General features: G+C 37.6%; 1 protein-coding gene across 1 annotated transcript in view; it reads left to right on the forward strand.

Annotated features, from left to right (window-relative positions):
- Positions 1-6,175: 6,175 nt before the first annotated feature.
- The window catches only part of LOC311182629 (S-adenosyl-L-methionine-dependent tRNA 4-demethylwyosine synthase TYW1), a gene marked incomplete at its 3' end in the record, with an annotated part of 67,857 nt that continues 55,987 nt past the window's right edge, over positions 6,176-18,045 (forward strand). The window contains exons 1-2 of the mRNA XM_084251531.1: positions 6,176-6,460; positions 9,396-9,505. Coding sequence (XP_084107657.1) covers positions 6,345-6,460; positions 9,396-9,505 — 226 coding nt within the window. The 5' untranslated portion in view covers positions 6,176-6,344. The remainder of the gene's footprint in view (positions 6,461-9,395; positions 9,506-18,045) is intronic.

Raw genomic sequence — 18,045 nt, forward strand, 5'->3', positions numbered from 1 at the left:
AGGGACATAGAAAGCACTCATATCTGCTGATGACTGTGGTGTAGTAGTGTCACATTTCCATTTGTTATACTCTCTGTGACATGGGACTTAGGTAGTCTTTGTGATATTTCTATATTGCCACTTTTACTCTACAGTAATAAAGCCACATTCACAATGAAAAGTAGAAGCTGTAATATATGCTATGGATGTATACAATAGTCCCCCTTATTTGCACTTTTGCTTTGTGGTTTCATTTACCCACAGTAAACTACAGTCTGAAAATACATGCATTAAAGGATTTTGAGAGAGAAAACACCTGCACGCACACAAGCAAACATATTTACATAATTTTTATTACAGTATATTGTTATATTTTTAAATTATTGTTAATTTCTTACTGTGCCTGATATATAGATTAAACTTTATCACAGGTATGTATGTGTAGGAAAAAACATAGTATATATAGGGTTTAGTATTATCCAGTTTCAGGCATCCACTTTGGATGTCTTGGAACTTACCTCCTGTGAATAAGGGAGGCTACTGTGTGTGTGTGTGTGTGTGTGTGTATCCATGCATACTATGTAAGAGCAATATATGCTGTACACACACATTTATAATAAACATTTATTTTCCATCCAGGATACTACAGTGGTAAAGACAGAAAAAGGTCAGTTAAATTAGATCATCAAATAGGCAAGTCTTCCTTCACTATTCTTAAAGTCATGTTTCTCTGCTGTAAAAATTCCACTCTCCAGGGTTCTGTTTAGGTGTTAGAGGTTTAGAAAATGAAGATGGCAAAGCCACAAGCACTTGACAGAATGCTTGTCGGACCCTTTATTGTTCATGCAATACTCTTTGACCCAGAACTGAGAAAAGAAAAAAAAAAATCACGCTCCCTGTGTCTCTCTCTGCATTCTGATCTAAATCCATATCTGTGCCATGACAGTTGTTTTAGCTGACAGCTTTCTGCAGTTCAAACATTGTCCTACTGTACTCTGACTGTTTTCCCTGCCACACCAAATCAACAAACCACAACCACTTCTGTATAGGTAACCAGTATCATCTGGTTCTGGGACCTCACTCATGTCTGACAGTTTTTATTGACAAGGGTGCATTTGCCTCTGTTTTGCTCTAAGTAGTCTAGATTTGCTTCTTTTCAGCATGGTAGCTGCATTCCCTTTTTATTTCCATAGAATCAGTAGTGTCCCCACTTTTATTTCTGATTTTAGTTATTCATATCTTTTTAAAATTCATCTAGTTAAAGGTTTGTTGATTTTTTTTTTTTAACAAAGAACCAACATTTCACTGTTTTTCTCTGTTTTTCTGTTCTGCATTTCATTTCTCTGCTCTAATATTTATTATGTCCTTCCTTCTACTAGCATGGGGTTTAGTTCTTTTTCTAGTTCCTTAAATTGTGAAGTTAGGTTGCTGATTTGAGTTTTATCTTTGTTTATAGCTGTACATGTCCCCCTTAGCACTGCTTTCTGTGCATCCCATGAGTCCTCCTTTGGTATGTTGTGTTTTCATTTTCACTCATCTCTGTATTTTCCAATTATTCCTTTGTGATTTCTTTGACCCACTGGTTGTTTGAAAGTGTGTTAAGTTTCACAATTTTGTGACTTTTCCAGTTTCCTTTACATCATTGATTTCTAATCTCATTCCATTGTGATCAGAGAAGATACTTTGTGTATCTATCTTTTTTAAATCTCCTAAGATTTAATGTGTGGCCAATATTTGGCTGATGTGTTGTATAGTGTGGTTTGAGCTACACACGTTGAAGTATTTTTGCATTTCTGAAATAAATTGCATTTGTTCATGGTGTTTGTTTTGTTATTGTTTTATTTGGTTTGTTAAAATTTTTTTTAAAGATTTAAAAACCTTTTATCAGATATTGGCCTGCCACTTTTTTTCTTTCTTTCTTCTTCTTCTTCTTCTTTTTTAATATCACTGCCTTCTAATAAGCAAATGTCCAAACCAGAGATTACCATGGCCAATTCTGATCAAACGTTAAAAAATAATTTAATACCTGTTCTTCTAAAATTTTTCCAAAAAACTGAAGTGGAGGGAATGTTTCCTGACTCACTTTAAGAGGCCAGCATTACCCAGTTACTAAAGTCAGACAGGTTCTTCAGTCTTCTCTTTGTTGGCAGTCTTGCTTTGTTTATCTACTCTTCTCCTGAGTTCAGTGACTGTCTCTATGATCATGCTTTGAGCTGTCCATCAGGTCAGTTACTTCTCTCCCTTTCATTATCTTACTCTTTCATTTGAGATGTGTTTATCTGTGTTTTCCATTTTGCTTTATTCTGTGTTTGTTTCTCTGGATTAGCCAAAACAGCACCTTAGTGCCTTGGGAGTAGATTTCTGCCAGGAACTATTCTACAATTGTTACAGCTTAGTAAGGCCCAGGAATGCAGATTTCTCTGGCTGTCAGTGCCTGGGCACTCCTTGTATGGACGGCCGGGGCCCAGAGCTTTAACTTTGTTTTGGACAAACATTGGGTTGGATGCTTAAACCAGGATAGCAGAAAGGTCTGCCTGATGAATGTGCAAGGAAGCTTGACTTCTTCATGGCTTTAGTTTTGCTATTTGAGAGTGCTGGCCCCAACATCTGTTTGTTCCTGCAAGTCACAACAATTGCTGTGAGTCACTCTGCAGGGGTGGGGTTCTGGGTAAGATCACATCTCTGTCATTTCTGCCAGTAATCAGTGTGTCCTTTGTCTTTTGATGATGTGTCTTTTTGCCTTTTATTTTTCAAGGGGATTACTCCATATGTAGGTATCTATTTAAAGTGTTCAAGGGAGAAAGTGAGCTCAGGGTCTTTGAATACCACCATCTTCCAGGGAATCCCAAAATTTTATTCTTTCGTCAGTAGTCAAGTCATGAATTTTAAGGTGTGTTTGGCATGGATTTATCCTGTTTGGGTTAGCTTTCTCTGTCACTCAGATTTGATCAATTATATTAGCCTATAGTGTTCATAGATCATTCTGTTGGTCTGGTAAGGATACTGATTGTATCATCTCATCTCCAATGTACTACTGAGCCATTCCACTGACTTTTTCACTTATGTTACTCTGTTCTTCAATTTTATAATTCTCTCTTGTTTTTTGTTTTTATAACTCCGTTCTTTTCTGAGAATTTTTATTTTTTCATTGTTTCAAGAGAATTAATTTATAAGAATTAATTGCTGAAGAATTTTTATGATAGCTGCTTTTTTTTTTTAAAGCACATTTTTTTTTTAATTTGTTTATTTGTTTGTTTTGTTTATACATGCACTGGGTACAGTCAGAAGCGCGGGAGGGTGAGAGAATTCACCAGAGCCAGAGCTGGGAGCAGAACAGGCAGAAGGACCGAAGCACACTGCTGAGGAGAGCAGCGGGCGGCAGGAGAGGTCTGCGCCCCATGTGGGACCCTCCTCAGGTGGCCAGGGAGCAGCCGGGGATCGAACCGGCACTGCAGAGGCTGCGGGCAGCTTCGCAACCCAGCGCTCAACCGCTGCACCACTGGGGAGGCCCATGATAGCTACTTTTAAATGCTTGTCAGATTATTCTACTTGGTCTATTCATTTGTTTCATCTGGTGTTGGTGGCAATTCATTATTTTGTTCAAGTAATGATTTTCTTGGTTTTGGTATGACAGATGATTTTTTTCTTGCATCACAAACATTTTGCCTACTATGTCAGGAGACTTTAGATTCTATTTAATTATTTCATTTTAGCAGGTAGTCACTTTGTGTAGGTTGAGCATGTGCGTCCTAAATGACTTTCATGCCTTATGATTCCAATATCAGCTTAATTTTCAGAGCCTTTGCAGTATAATATTGCTTGGGCTCCCCTTGATCTCGCTGGTGCTATCTGAAGGCATGTGGAAAGGATTTCTGCAGATTGACCTTTTGAGGGGGTTCTCTCGCTGGAGGAGGGGAGTCTTAGGCCAGCAGGCTAGTCAGGATGCTTGTGTGGCAGGTTCCCCTGACCAGTGTCCCTGACAGCTCCCAGGGCTGTCAGTGTGGGAGTGGGGAGTCTCAGGTCACAAAGAAAGGGGGTTCTCCACCTGAGCTAATTCTTGTCACGGAGTGCCTCTTTCCAATGCCTCGAGCCATCAAAATAACTCTTGGTGAGTCTCAGTCCCAGCAGTAAATACAGGCCAATTTTACTTGTTTTTTTAGGATAGGTAGAGAGTAGGGGGTCTCACTATCTCCTTGTACATATGCACTTAGCACGGATTTGTAATTATGCATGTAATAAAGCACAGTCTTGTCTAAAAATAAAGAGATAATTGACATGTGATAATTCATGTATTATTGTAATACTCAGATCTACCACTATAAAGACTATAAAAAGAGATACAATCACTACAAAAACTATACAAAGAGATGCACTGAAAAACACAAAGTAAATTAGGATGAAATCCAAAAAAGTGTTTAAAGAACTTGCCAGGAACTCAAGAGAAGATTAACAGGAGAAAGAATAGGAAATGAATAGGAAATAAATAATAAATAGCAGGCTTAAGGGCTGATATATCAGTAGTAACTTTAAATGTATATATTCTAAATATTCCAAGTACTGGAGATTAATGGAATAGATTAAATAGAATGACCCCAATTCAGAGGCATTGGTAGTAGATTGAGTAAAAGATTAGAAAAACAAATAGCAATCCAAAGAGCAGGAGTACCTATATTACTACTAGGTTGAATAGAGTGCAAAACAATACTAGAGACATCCTAATAAGAAGGACATATCCACATGAAATGAATATACACTACACATCAGAGGTCAAAATAAATCAAGTAACAACTGACATGGTTGAATGGCAGGAAAAAGATACAAATTGCAGTTAATCATTCGGGTCGAATTGATGTAGACCTTACTACCCAGCAGCAGCAGAATATGCATTTTTTTTTCTGAATGTCTATGGAACATTCACCAAGATAGACTATGTCTTAGGCCTTGAAACAAACCTGAGCAGATTTACTAGAATTGAAATCTTTTACAGTGTGTCCTCTGGTCACAATGAAATCAAACTAGAAATCAGTAATAGAAATGAAAGGAACATCTCAAAATATGTGGAAAGTAAAGAATATGTTCCTAAAAAAATAACAGATTTTTGAGGAAGTCTCAAAGGAATTAAAAAATACATAGCACTGACTTATAAGTAAAACGTTGTATTTGGGAAGTAACTCAAGCAGTGCTCACAGGGGAATTTAGAGCAATAAATGCTTACATTAGAGATGAAGAACGATCTTATGTCAGAAATCATTGAAAACATTATAGTAAAACATTTACCTCTATATTTAGTGTACATAGGGTTCAGTACATCTGTGGTTTCAGGCATCCTCTGGGAATCTTGGAATGTATCCTTCCCAGCTAAGCAGTACTGATTTTATGCTGAATTCTGTGCTTGTTTATATATAGTGTGTGTGTTTGTGTACGTATGTATGTATATGCATATGTTTATGTATAGGCTACCCATCTGTGTCTTCTGGTTTGTTGTTGCTGTTGTTAATTGCATCATATTTTAGTTATTAGTGTCAAATTCTTCGTTGTCTTGGATGACCTCTTCTGTTTGACCCTCTAATGGGGAATGCCAATGATTGTACCTCTTTAATACCCTTCTCCTTACCTCTACTAACTAATAGTATGAGTCCAGTCATCCTAACCTCTTTTGCGTAACCTTCTCACAAGTTGCACTTTTACTGAAATCAAGCTCATATTACATAGAGCTAGTGTATGGATCTTTTGAATGATTCCTTAAAAAGCTCGATATTATCTTGTGATTCTAACCCTAAGTTGGTCTGCAGTATTTCTTCACATTACCCATTGTTACTACTGTGGTTTTGGCACTCATATGCAATAGTGTTTTTTTTTTTTTTTTAATAGTCTGTTTCTAATACTTATGCCTCCTGTCCACTCAACAGGATCAGTGTGTTCATGTTCTATTATTTGATTAATGTAGAGTATGTTCCAGGATGCATTCCCTGTTCACCCTCCATTATTTAGAGTGGAGATTTTCTTTCATGTGAATGCTGCTCCCATTTTCTAGGAGCCTATTTTATGTATCTCTTGGAACTATATATTATTGCATTAATATTATTTGAGGAAGTTAGATGAATTTGAAAATGAAAGCATCAGTGGGTTTCCCTATAGAACTTTCAGAGTTAATGAATCATAGGTTTATTTCATTGGATTTTAGAAAATTCAAGGCACTATCAAAACACTACAATACTGTGTTAATTTTCTGCATCATGTAGGCTCCAGTAGGGGTATTTTTAGTTATGAAACACATGGCTTCTTATAAATGATGCCTTGGTGTTTTGTTTCTCTGCTTTGAGGATTTTACTTAAATTACCATTTGATTTTTGCTTTTATAGTCAATGCTTCGAGGGAGAGGAGGGTGCTATAAGCATACATTCTATGGCATTGAAAGCCATCGTTGCATGGAAACCACCCCAAGTTTGGCCTGTGCAAATAAATGTGTCTTCTGTTGGCGGTAAGTAAAAATGAACAGCCATGGTGACTAAACATGTCATGACTTGCATAATCAATTTTTGACCCAATACTCCAATCAGACTTTCCTAGAGTTCTGCTGTTTCTTAATTAAATCACTTCCCCATTCCTAATATTAAATATTTGTGCATTTGGATGTATTTTTCTTGACAAGTTTTATAAGGGTTTTGTCAAATATTTTAGTCTTTTGAAGACCTAGATTTTAGCTTTGTGAATTGTCTTCGTTATCTTTGCTTTCTATTTCAATAATCTGCTATTGTCCCCATTCTTTTTCTAACATAAATCAGAAAATTAGTTCATTAATATTCTTACTTCTAAAGTCTTCAATTATAAATTTTCCTTTAAGTATTTCTTTAGCTACTTTCTAGACATATTCGTACTCAGTTTAATTGAAAATGTCATAATGTCGTTGTAACTCATGGGTCAAAGAAGTATTTTTATCTATTACACATAGATTAGATTTTTGGGATTATATTTTTGTAACTAAATTTCAACCAAATTGTATTATTGTACATAGTTTGTAATATTTTACTTTTTTAAAAAAAGATTTATTTTTATTTATGTATCTCCTTTTTTAACTTATACTATCAGATTTTAGTGCAATTAAAAGTAAAAAAGGTAAATTTTATTTTCCTTATTTTTTTCTTTTCCAGCACTTACTTTTTGTAAAGATCCAAGTTCCTATTTAGTATCATGTTTCTTTTTCCTGTAAAATTCCCTTTAACATATATTTAATGTAGGTTTGTTGACAAGGAAATCTCATACTTTTTAAAGATATTGTCACTGGGTATAGAATCTTGGTCTGACAAGGTTTGTTTTGTTTTTGCTAGTTTTTTTTCTCTTTTAAGTATTCTTCCCAGATATCACTATAGTTTCATCTATACTTTCTTTTTGATGAGATGTCATAGATAACTTTTATTGTTGTTCTTATGTGAGATGTTTTTCTTTTCTCTAAAGACCTAAAGACCTTTTCTCTAAAGATTTTCTAAGTTTATTTTGTTTTTTTATCAATTTGGAGAATGTATTGTTAGTCTTTTTTTCCTTTGTAAAATATCTGGTGGGTGTTTGCAAGCTTCTTGGGTCTGTGGTTAATTGTTTCTCATTAGCTTTGAGAAATTGTAGGTCATAATTTTTCTATTATTCTGCTTTGTTCTTTGTTTTCCTTCTGGTATTCCAATTATGCATATTTTGGGCCTTTGAATATTGTCTTACAGGTCTTGGACACAGTGTTCTTTTTTTCACATTTCTTTTTTGTCTTTGTGCTTTATTTGACTTATATGCATTGGTCTCAAAGTCTTGTTTCTTTATTTTTACTCTTTCCTCAGCTGTTTTTATTCTATAGTTGAGTCTGTTGAAGGCTGACTTTTTCATATTTAACATTTCTATTTGATTATGTGTTATAATTTTCCTCTCTGCTAAATTTGCCTATCTGATCTTGCATATTGCACACAAATATTTATTAGTGCTTTTAACATATTAATTGCAGTTAAAAAATTTCCCTGTTAGGGCCTCCCTGGTGGCGCAGCGGTTGAGCGCTGGGTTGCGAAGCTGCCCGCGGCCTCTGCAGCGCCGGTTCGATCCCCAGCTGCTCCCCGGCCACCGGAGGAGGGTCCCACATGGCACGCAGACCTCTCCTGCCGCCCGCTGCTCCCCTCAGCAGTGTACTTCTGTCCTTCTGCCTGCTCTGCTCCCCGCTCTGGCTCTGGTGAATTCTCTCACCCTCCCGCGCTTCTGACTGTACCCAGTGCATGTATAAACAAAACAAACAAACAACCCAGCAAACAAATAAATAAAGCATGCCTCTATAAAAAAAAAAAAAATTAAAAAAAAAAAAAAAAAAAAAATTTCCCTGTTAGTGGCCTCCCCGGTGGCGCAGCGGTTGAGTGCTGGGTTGCGAAGCTGCCTGCGGCCTCTGCGGCACCGGTTCGATCCCTGGCTGCTCCCCGGCCACTGGAGGAGGGTCCCACATGGCGCGCAGACCTCTCCTGCCGCCCGCTGCTCCCCTCAGCAGTGTACTTCGGTCCTTCTGCCTGCTCTGCTCCCCGCTCTGGTGAATCCTCTCACCCTCCCGCGCTTCTGACTGTACCCAGTGCATGTATAAACAAAACAAACAAACAAACAAACAAATAAATAAATAAAACATGCCTCTATTAAAAAAAAAACATTAAAAAAAATTTCCCTGTTAAATAGTTCTAACACCTTGTCACATGATTTCATTTTGTTGATTGCTTTGTCTACAGAAAAAGTGTTTTTTTTCTTGCATTTTCATATGCCTCTTTTTTTTGTTGTTTGTTTAGAACAGACATCAGATTTTGTACATTAGAAAAGAGATGAATGTTTTTTGTATGTGGAAATTGGCACATGTTTACCTTCTGTCAGGCCTTCCTTGTTTGGCATTTAAGTTAACCTAGTAGTAGTTGGGTTTGAGTTGAGGTTGGTTATTTCTGTGCTTACCCTTCATGTACCACAGACTTAAAATGTTATTAGGAATACTTTTTGTGTAGTGTTGATCTGTTTTGCCTGATCATTTTTCTCCATGTCTAATTTATCCTAAGATTTGTCTTCTTCTTCTACTTCCTTTGAAGGGAGTGTTTATCACTATTCAGTTGCAACTCTTCCAACAATATTTTGCTATTAGTTGTTGGATGCTTGTTAGACTGATGGTGACAGGGGCCAGGAGAGTTACAGACTTTGTTTTATTTTGATTAAACCTCAATCCTGACCAGCACTTCTCTATTCACTTCTCTATTCATCTCTCCTAGGTGCCATGACTTAATTTGCAAATACAGCTGTAAACAGGTGCACCCTTAGGAGGAAACTAGCCCTGATTTTATGATTTTATGGAATGACCTCATAGTAAATGACTAGTTGAGCTCTTATTACAGGGATTCTTTTAGAACTTTTGTTCTTTTTCCTAGGCACCATACTAATCCTGTGGGTACTGAGTGGCGTTGGAAGATGGACCAGCCTGAAATGATCTTAAAGGAAGCCATTGAAAATCATCAGAGCATGATCAAGCAGTTTAAAGGTATTTATCTTTCCTTTACAAAGGGATGCTAATAGTCTTAATTGAATTGGCAGGGGAATTTCCTCTTTGGCAGAATTTTGTCACCTGGCAAATTTTCATATAGTAAAGTGAAAACTGTATAGAAATACTACATATTTTTTGGCCTCTTAAATTTTACTGATAACTTATAACCTATATGATGGAAGAACTAAAATTTTAATTTAAACCATAGCATTTTATAACAGGGTACTCTTAGCCTCTGTTTTGTCTGAGAATATGTCATCATCCTTCCTATAATCTTTTGCTATTTTGCCTTCCTGAGCACAAAGCAACCTTCTGAATGGACTGAGAATTTTAGATTACTGGAAATTTAAAAATAAAGTCAGTATTGGGAAAAGAATTTTTTTTAAAGATTTATTTATTTATTTATACAAGCACTGAGTATAGTCAGAAGCGCAGGAGGGTGAGAGAATTCACCAGAGCCAGAGTGGGGGGCAGAACAGGCAGACTGATGAAGTACACTGCTGAGGGGAGCAGCGGGTGGCAGGAGAGGTCTGCGCGCAATGTGGGACCCTTACCGGGTGGCCGGGGATCAAACTGGCGCTGCAGAGGCTGCGGGCAGCTTCTCAACCCAGCTCTCAACCGCTGCACCACCGGGGAGGCCCAGGGGAAAGGAATTTTTAATAGATGCTCTATAATGATACGATAAAGTTCTGCCCATCAGGTTCTAGAATTTCCTAATCTAGTTCTATCTCATACTTAAAGGTGTTTGAATTTACAGGCAACTATAGAGTCTCAAGTGTTACTGTACATCAGAATCATTTGGAAGACTTGTTAAAACATGGGTTTCTAGTCTCCCTGCCCAGAGAATGATTCAATAAGTCTGAGATAGGGATCAAGAATGTGTATTTCTAATAGATTTCCAGGTGGTGTTGGTGTTGAACTGAAACCTACTATTGTAGGGAGATATGGTAGATAATGATGGCTTCATAAAGTCACAGCTGCAGATGATGATGGACTGAAATTTGTTAGGTTCCCTGTTAAATCTATGCTTCTCTCTCCATCTACCATTTGTAACTTCTCTCTTGTATTCTGTTCTTTCACAGGCAACAATAAAAAGTGAATTATAACAGGTTATTTTGATATAGAGAGTGGTGCTAACATCATATGAGATTCTTTGTAAACTTCAGTAATTAGCATTTTGAAGATCAAGATTTTTTTTTTTATGCTAAGGAATTTGTTGTATCAGGTTACTGCTTAAGATTATAGTACATTTCCAACACTTGTTTGTTCTGGCACCACCAGATAGTTCTCCAGTTCTCAATAGACACTGACTGGGTGTTATAACTCAATTCTAACATTATTTACAGATAGTGTCAGACCTTACAAGTCCTATAAAATTGCCCTCACTTCAGACACCGGTCACAAGTCTAGGTTTTTACTTTGTTACAGGACAGGGAGAAGGGAACCCTAAAACCTCCAAACCTGCCCGCACTAAATAGGTTCTGCAGCATCAAGACAAAACATACTCTAGATTATAACACCTTCAATGGAAAGGAACTTTAATACAATTAGTGTGCAATACAGAAAAGGGAAAGAATAAAGTTTCCAAATCAAGCACCTGAAGTTCCCTATTCCCTTGTGGGTAAATGTCCAGCCAAACAGGGTTGGCCCAAAGCAGGGCCTCTGAGGCCCAAAGCCTGCCGCAAGTCTAAAGTACCTTCTGGTTGGTACCCACAGAAAAGGTTCAGAAACAGCCAGAGAAGTCTGAAAGGAAAAGAGCAAAATCAAAATCAAGATAATTGCTGTCATTGTTAACCTCTCCACTGGTCTCTCATCCACATCTGTTTTAACCAGTCCAGGACCAGAAACCAAGCGCAGCTTCTTCACATGTCTCTTTGCTCCACATGCTTCCTCCAGGTCTCCTTTTCGCTCTTCATCTTTCTCCCTTTCTTCCCCAGTCTTCTCTCCAGCTTCTTTTCTCCTCCTTGTTGAGCTCCACAAGGGTGGGACAGAAACCTGGCACCTCCCCTTTTCCTGGAGACCACTCTGGTACAACTTGTTTTTCTGACCTACTTGATATAAATTGGTTTCCAGGACCACCTGCTCAGATTCAATTATTTTGGTAGAGTTTATTTATAAAGGTTAGTGTACAAGATGCTGGTGACCAGCCATATGAAGGGTCAGGAGAGTCTGTCCCTGTTGAATTGGGTGCTCCAACTTCCTGGCATATGAATGGAGCTCATCATCTCTTTGTTCAAGAATTTTTATAGACCTTAAGCTGTAGCCCTCTCCTCCACTTCCCACAGGTCCATGGGTGTGGCTGACAATTCCAACCCTCTGATATTTGGTCTTTATGGTCCCATCATAGGGCCTCAAAAGTTCGTACCTTCAGTCGCCTCATTAGCATAAATCATTGTGCTTTAAAGGGGCTTCTTATGAGTGACAAGAAACTATCACTAAGAAAATCCCAAAGGTTTTAGGAGTTTTATACCAGGGACAAAGACCAAATTTATTGATTATTGTGTCTTATTGTCCTTATTTCTTATGAGAAATTGAGATAATACAAATAATGATTTAAGACCGATAGTAGTTTATAAAGATAGTCAATAACATACTTTTTTATTCTTTTTTTAATTTTCTAGGGAAAGTTGACTTGTACATATTAGTGTATTATATGTGCTAATTTATTTTTGTATTTGCAAAGATGCTAAGCATTTTTTAGTATATTTTCTTGCCTTTTACTCTCAAGCACTTTTTTGAGGAAAAAATTAGTTTCTCTTATTTGGATAAAGCAGTATCTCTTACCAGTCTTTTGGAAAATCAAAGTCAGAGTCAATATGATTTTTTTTTTTTGGTGGGTGGATGGTTGTAGGGAGAAAGATTGAGGTGGAGAGAAAGATTGATTTAAGGAGTTGGCTTACATGATTGTGCAGGCTTAGTGAGTCTAAACAAATCCAATAAGATAAAAATAGACTGCATACTCAGAGAAGAGTTGCTGGTCAAATCCAAAGGCAGTCTTCTGGCAGAATACTCGCTTGCTTGAAAGAAGTCTTCATTTGTTCTAGTAAGGCTTTCAATTGATCATATGAGATTCATCTACATGATTGAGAACACTCTGCCCTACTCACAGTCCACTGATTTAAATGTTAGCTTCATTCAAAAGGTACTTTTCACAAAAACATCCAGAATAATGTTTCACCAAGTATCTGGGCACTGTGGCCCAGCCAAATTGATACATAAAATTAACCATCACGGGTAGTAATATCAGAAGCAAGTAAATGCCAATAATTTTATTTTTCTATACTAGTAAGTTTCTTTTGGTTTAGTGCCTTAAGAGTCAATCAAACCCTTAAGTAGTAGATTGATGACTGAGGGTATGTGTTTCCTAAACACCCTGAATAAAACATGTCCCTGACTTGTCCCAGACAGTTTGTGTGGGAATGAAGCAGCCCTGAGAAGTACATTCACTTTCCATTCTGAGATGTCCTGATATCTGGGTTTTGATAGTAATTTTTCTGACAGGAACATTTTTGCAAATGCACTTAAATGAAAATAAGTAATGAATAAATCGTGAGCCCAACTTTATTCATGTTGATAGCATGTGTTAGGTGAGCTCAGTGAGCACATGTTCTTTATTGTATGCAGAGCTTGTCCTGTGCAGAGAGGTCTATATGATTAGTAACCTTGTGCTTACTTTAATCAGCAGGCATCCCAAGTGGTTTAATCTTCCTTCAGGTTCTGAGGGTGTAAGAAACAAGTGAGTTTCGAAATATATGTTGTCTTGTGGGAGGGTGATAGGTACAAGATTGCAGGGGAGAGGGGGAAAGAATGGGAACATATCTGAGGGGAAGTGAATCCTGAATAGAGGATAGAATACCTAATGGGGAGAGAATGTTCCCTAGAAATTCAACAACAGCCATTAGTTTCAGTTTAAAAAATAGTTTTTTATAGGATCTCTCTATAAATAGATATCTACTATACTACTCACAAAGTATTCTTTTTTCATACCTTAATTGCCTTGATGAAATGTTGCTACATCAGCAAAACATCTATTTAATTAACAAAATAGAAAGGTTTTCAGATTGGAACTGGTTGCTATTTGTATACCAACACTCTTTGGGGTGCCAAGGCAGTTTTTCTTTAAGGTAGTAGCAGAAAACAGGTGTATTATTTCAAAGTGTCGTAGACAGTTGGTCATCATCTGCAGCACTGAAAAGACAAAATGTCAATAGTTTTCTTTTTTAAAACATTGTAAATCTGGCAGAATTATAGAACTTTAAAATGTCAGAATATTAATATGTGTTCTATCTTCTTGACTCTCAGCAGAAAATAGTCTAAACTGTTCAAATTGTTGGTGGTTTATTTTATTGTAGACTTTCACTAGGCACTGTAATTTTATAACTTCTCAGTTCTTATCAATATCAATGGTCTAAGTTTTCTTTTTCATGAACTCTGTTCCTCCTGCAGTCAGTGAATTCTGTATGTCTTATCTTTTATTTGTCTCTAAGGGATAGGGTATAAATAAAACTATTTGCTTTCTGGATAGTCAGCCCCAGAGTAAGGATGGTGAGGCTAATGCGAATTACTCTACCTCTTCTGAGCCCAGTGCCCTTAGCTGGGTTCAGCCATAACATGGGTTCTACTCTTGAGCTCTAAAGATGTAGAAATGTAACTCTGGGTATCATTTCAGCTTCTAGTGAAGGGTCTATTCTCTATCTTCCTTAAATCTGAACTCCTCAATGGAGATTAGCCTGGAGAAATGGCTTGTCTCTTTTTGATCTAAAGGTGCTCACTTATAGACGCTCTGCAGGAAACTAGCCCTTTTTCTGTTTTTCCATGCCATATTAGAGTTTTTCTATTAGAGCCCCCATGCTGTTACTCTATGTCCCCATGTGGATTAGAAAAGCACAAGATAAAAAAACCAAAAGGAAAAGAGTGTTTTTGATTTCCTTACTTGAAACTTGAAATGCATTTTCCTACAGGAAAAAATTATTTGAATTTCATTAGGTTATATTGAAACAGATTTGTTTGTACTGTAGTTTAGGTACATTGCAGACTAATTCAGTGTTTGGGTTTTTGAATGATAACTTAATCTCCATTCTAATAATAGTATGTGGGAATATGAATTTCAGGCTTAACCAGAAATGCTTAGGAACATTATAGGCAATTTTCAAGGATTTGAAGCCATTTCCTTATTAGTTATATTCTGGTATCTCCCACTTCTTCCTCTCTTTAGAGGTCCGCTCTTAATTCATTGATAATTTTCTTTTTTCTTCTTGGAATCACATTTTCTGATGTACTTCCTCCCTTAGCCCCCACAATGACTAACTTCCTTTTCTGAGGACTGGGTTCAGTCATTTTATGATTTCATTTTTATGTAGAGTGAAGCTTGTGGGTATTGTTGCTTATTGCTCTGAGTTTCCAGCTTTAGCTAAGTGGCCAGTCTTGAACAGAGTTTGAAGATATTCTGATTTTTTAAATGCTTTCCTTTGTGCTTCTGTTCTCAATTCCAAGGGCAATCATTGTCTTTTCAGTTATTTCATTGAATCATTAAAATAGTTTTCTTCTCATGACCTTTATTTATTAGCTTTCCATTTATATCCATGCAAAATTAACTTTATATTGATTACAAGTGGGTCAGAATTTCAGTGCAGCTCAGCATTTTTTCCAAGTTCCCCTCTAAATACCACCATGGTGGGGAGATAGTTCCCAGAGAATGAGTTGAAGTTTCTTTAGCTCAGTTCCATGACAGTTAAGCAGCTACTAAGTGAGCAAAAACTGTCACCTTGGTGCTGATGGTTCAAAGGTGAAAAGACATCATATGTTGCTGGATATTTTTATATATAGTTTAAGCTAAAAGTAAAGTAATGCAAAAATCAATGCCTCTAACAGATGGTTTTCACAAACAAGGTATGCCAAAGTACGTATCCAAAAGAAGTATGGAGGTGTTGCCTGGGTTCTGTTGCCTGGGCCACCTGCTGATTGTTTTTTTCTGAAGCTTATTTATGAGAAACCTCACAGTGTAAGTTTCTTTTTCTTTTTCTTTTTTTTTGTGGGACCCTTGCCAGTGGCTGGTGAATAAACCGGCGCTGCAGAGGCTGCGGGCAGCCTCGCAGCCCAGTGCTCAAATGCTGCGCCACCAGGGGAGGCCCAGTTTCTATACCACAGGTATATTATAAGTGATATTCAGCCAGGAGATTTCTTAGGAATATCTTTAGGAACAATATTGTTATAAGAAGAAATAATATTTTCTTTCTGAGTGGCCCCAGCTTTAGAAATAGGTGTACTCTATGGTGAGCAACAGATATGTTTGCATATTATTTGGTTTGTTAGTATGACATTAGGATAAAAATTCTGGACTCTTTATTTCGGCTTTGACCACTTTCAGTGAGAAAAAGAATGCTTTGTAGTTAATCTGATCACCGTAGTGATTGTGTACAATTAAGGAACTTCATGATAAAAGAAATGTTAGAAACTTGCATAAGCCAAAAAAAAAAAAAATCAGAATAAGAAAGCAGGATTTTGTTGTGAAAAGGATAAGGTTTAGGGAAACATGAAGAGAACAGATTGCGTGTGTGTATGTGTGTGTGTGTGTGTATCAGACAGACAGACAGACAGACAGACAGACAGACAGACAGACAGAGATAAAGATTTACTGTTGTTCCTTGGACTGACTTCCTTCCCCAGAACTACTTTCCATTAGAAATTTAGAGAATCTTATTTTCTGATAGATTTCTTTGAGGACAGTGAAGGAAGGCATGGGGTTGAGTCCCTCAGGGCCTTGTTTTTGGATGCCTCTGTAATAATCTCTGGCAGTGAGCAGGAAATAGAAACGTACTTTTATGAAGGAGTGACAGGTTTTACATATTCTTCTCAACACCTAACTTTTGAGAAAATTAGGATAATTTTTAAATCCCAGAACCATTACAGTAGAAGATTTACTTACAGGGTTTTTCTTGTCTTGAATTTTATTTGCTTTTGTAGTTGTTCAGTGGCAGGTATGATATTTTTAGTTGTAGCTCTCTAGAAGATGGCAGTTGGTCCTCTTTGCTTTTAAATTTTCCTCCTTCTTCCCTGGCTGCTCCTTCATCCTTTCCCACAGGTGTGAGTGTCCTTGTGCTCAGTCCGTAGTCATCTTCTCTATCTGTTCTTAGACCTTGGTAATCTTATTTGGTTCCTGGATAGAACTAACATCCATTGGCAAAAATGCTTATTTTCAGTTAGTCCTTGCTCCCAGAATCCAAACTTTGGACACACAATCAGGTATCCAACATACTGAACCTCACATATCTAAAATTTAACATGTGGCTTCTACCCTCTCCCAGTACTTGTTTTTTTTTTTTTTTAAGATTTATTTATTTGTTTGTTTATTTATTTATACAAGTACTGGGTACAGTCAGAAGTGCGGGAGGGTGAGAGAATTCACCAGAGCCAGAGCGCGGAGCAGAGCAGGCAGAAGGACCGAAGTACACTGCTGAGGGGAGCAGCGGGTAGCAGGAGAGGTCTGCACACCATGTGGGACCCTCCTCCGGTGGCTGGGGAGCAGCCAGGGATCGAGCTGGCGCTGCAGAGGCTGCAGGCAGCTTCGCAACCCAGCGCTCAACCACTGCGCCACCGGGGAGGCCCCTCTCCCAGTACTTGTTGCTGAGCATTATCTTCATCTCTTAAGACGACAGCTCTGTTGCCCAGGCTAAAAGCTCTGTAGAAATCATTGGCACCTCTCTTTCATACCTGCATCGGTACAGTTTTAATTAGTACTAAAACCAGTCCACTAGAAATCCTTCAAGTAGATTTCTTCATGCCACCTCCACTGTCCACCTTGGTCTAAGCCACCATCATTTCTTGCTTAGATGTTATACAGCAGCCGCTTGGCAGGCTGTCCTTTCTCCTTGCCCTTCTGTTCTCAGTGTGGCACACCAATGTGCACTGATGCACTTAAAACAAAAATTAGATTACATCATCCTTCTCAGACTCTACAGTGTCTACCCATGTTCCTCAGATTGGACAGTCAACATCTAGCACTGAGGGCCTTTCCTCTGCCAATTGCAGCCGGGAATCCCCTCGCACTCTTTAGACTGTTGGTCCACTTCTCATCTCCTTCAAGTCAGATCTCACCTTTTCAGCTGGCTTGTCCTGAGCCCCCTATTTTGCAGGGCAGCCTGTGTCTTTTTCTTCTTGATACTACAGATCTTCCATGCTCTGCTCTGCCTTTCTTATCTGTTGATATATCCTTATTACTTTCTCATATAGTAAAGAAATACATGTTTTATGGTAGCCCTTATCCACGTGGACCCTATAGATTTTAATTGAGGAAGATAAAATAAAAATTTAAAATCTAGTTCCTTGGTGACACTAGCCACCTTTCAAATTCTTCAGAGGCATAGTGGTTGGAGGTTGCTGTATTAACTAGCTCACATGAGAACATTTCCATTATTTCAGAAATTTTTATTGAACCACTGTGTTAGAGAATTTACTGATTTATCTTTGTTTATTCTGTTTCTCATATGCTAGAGTATAAACTTCACAAAGGCAGAAGTTTTTCCCTATTTATTGATAGA

This window comes from Talpa europaea, assembly GCF_964194135.1.
Source record: "Talpa europaea genome assembly, chromosome: 12".
Taxonomy (NCBI): domain Eukaryota; kingdom Metazoa; phylum Chordata; class Mammalia; order Eulipotyphla; family Talpidae; genus Talpa; species Talpa europaea.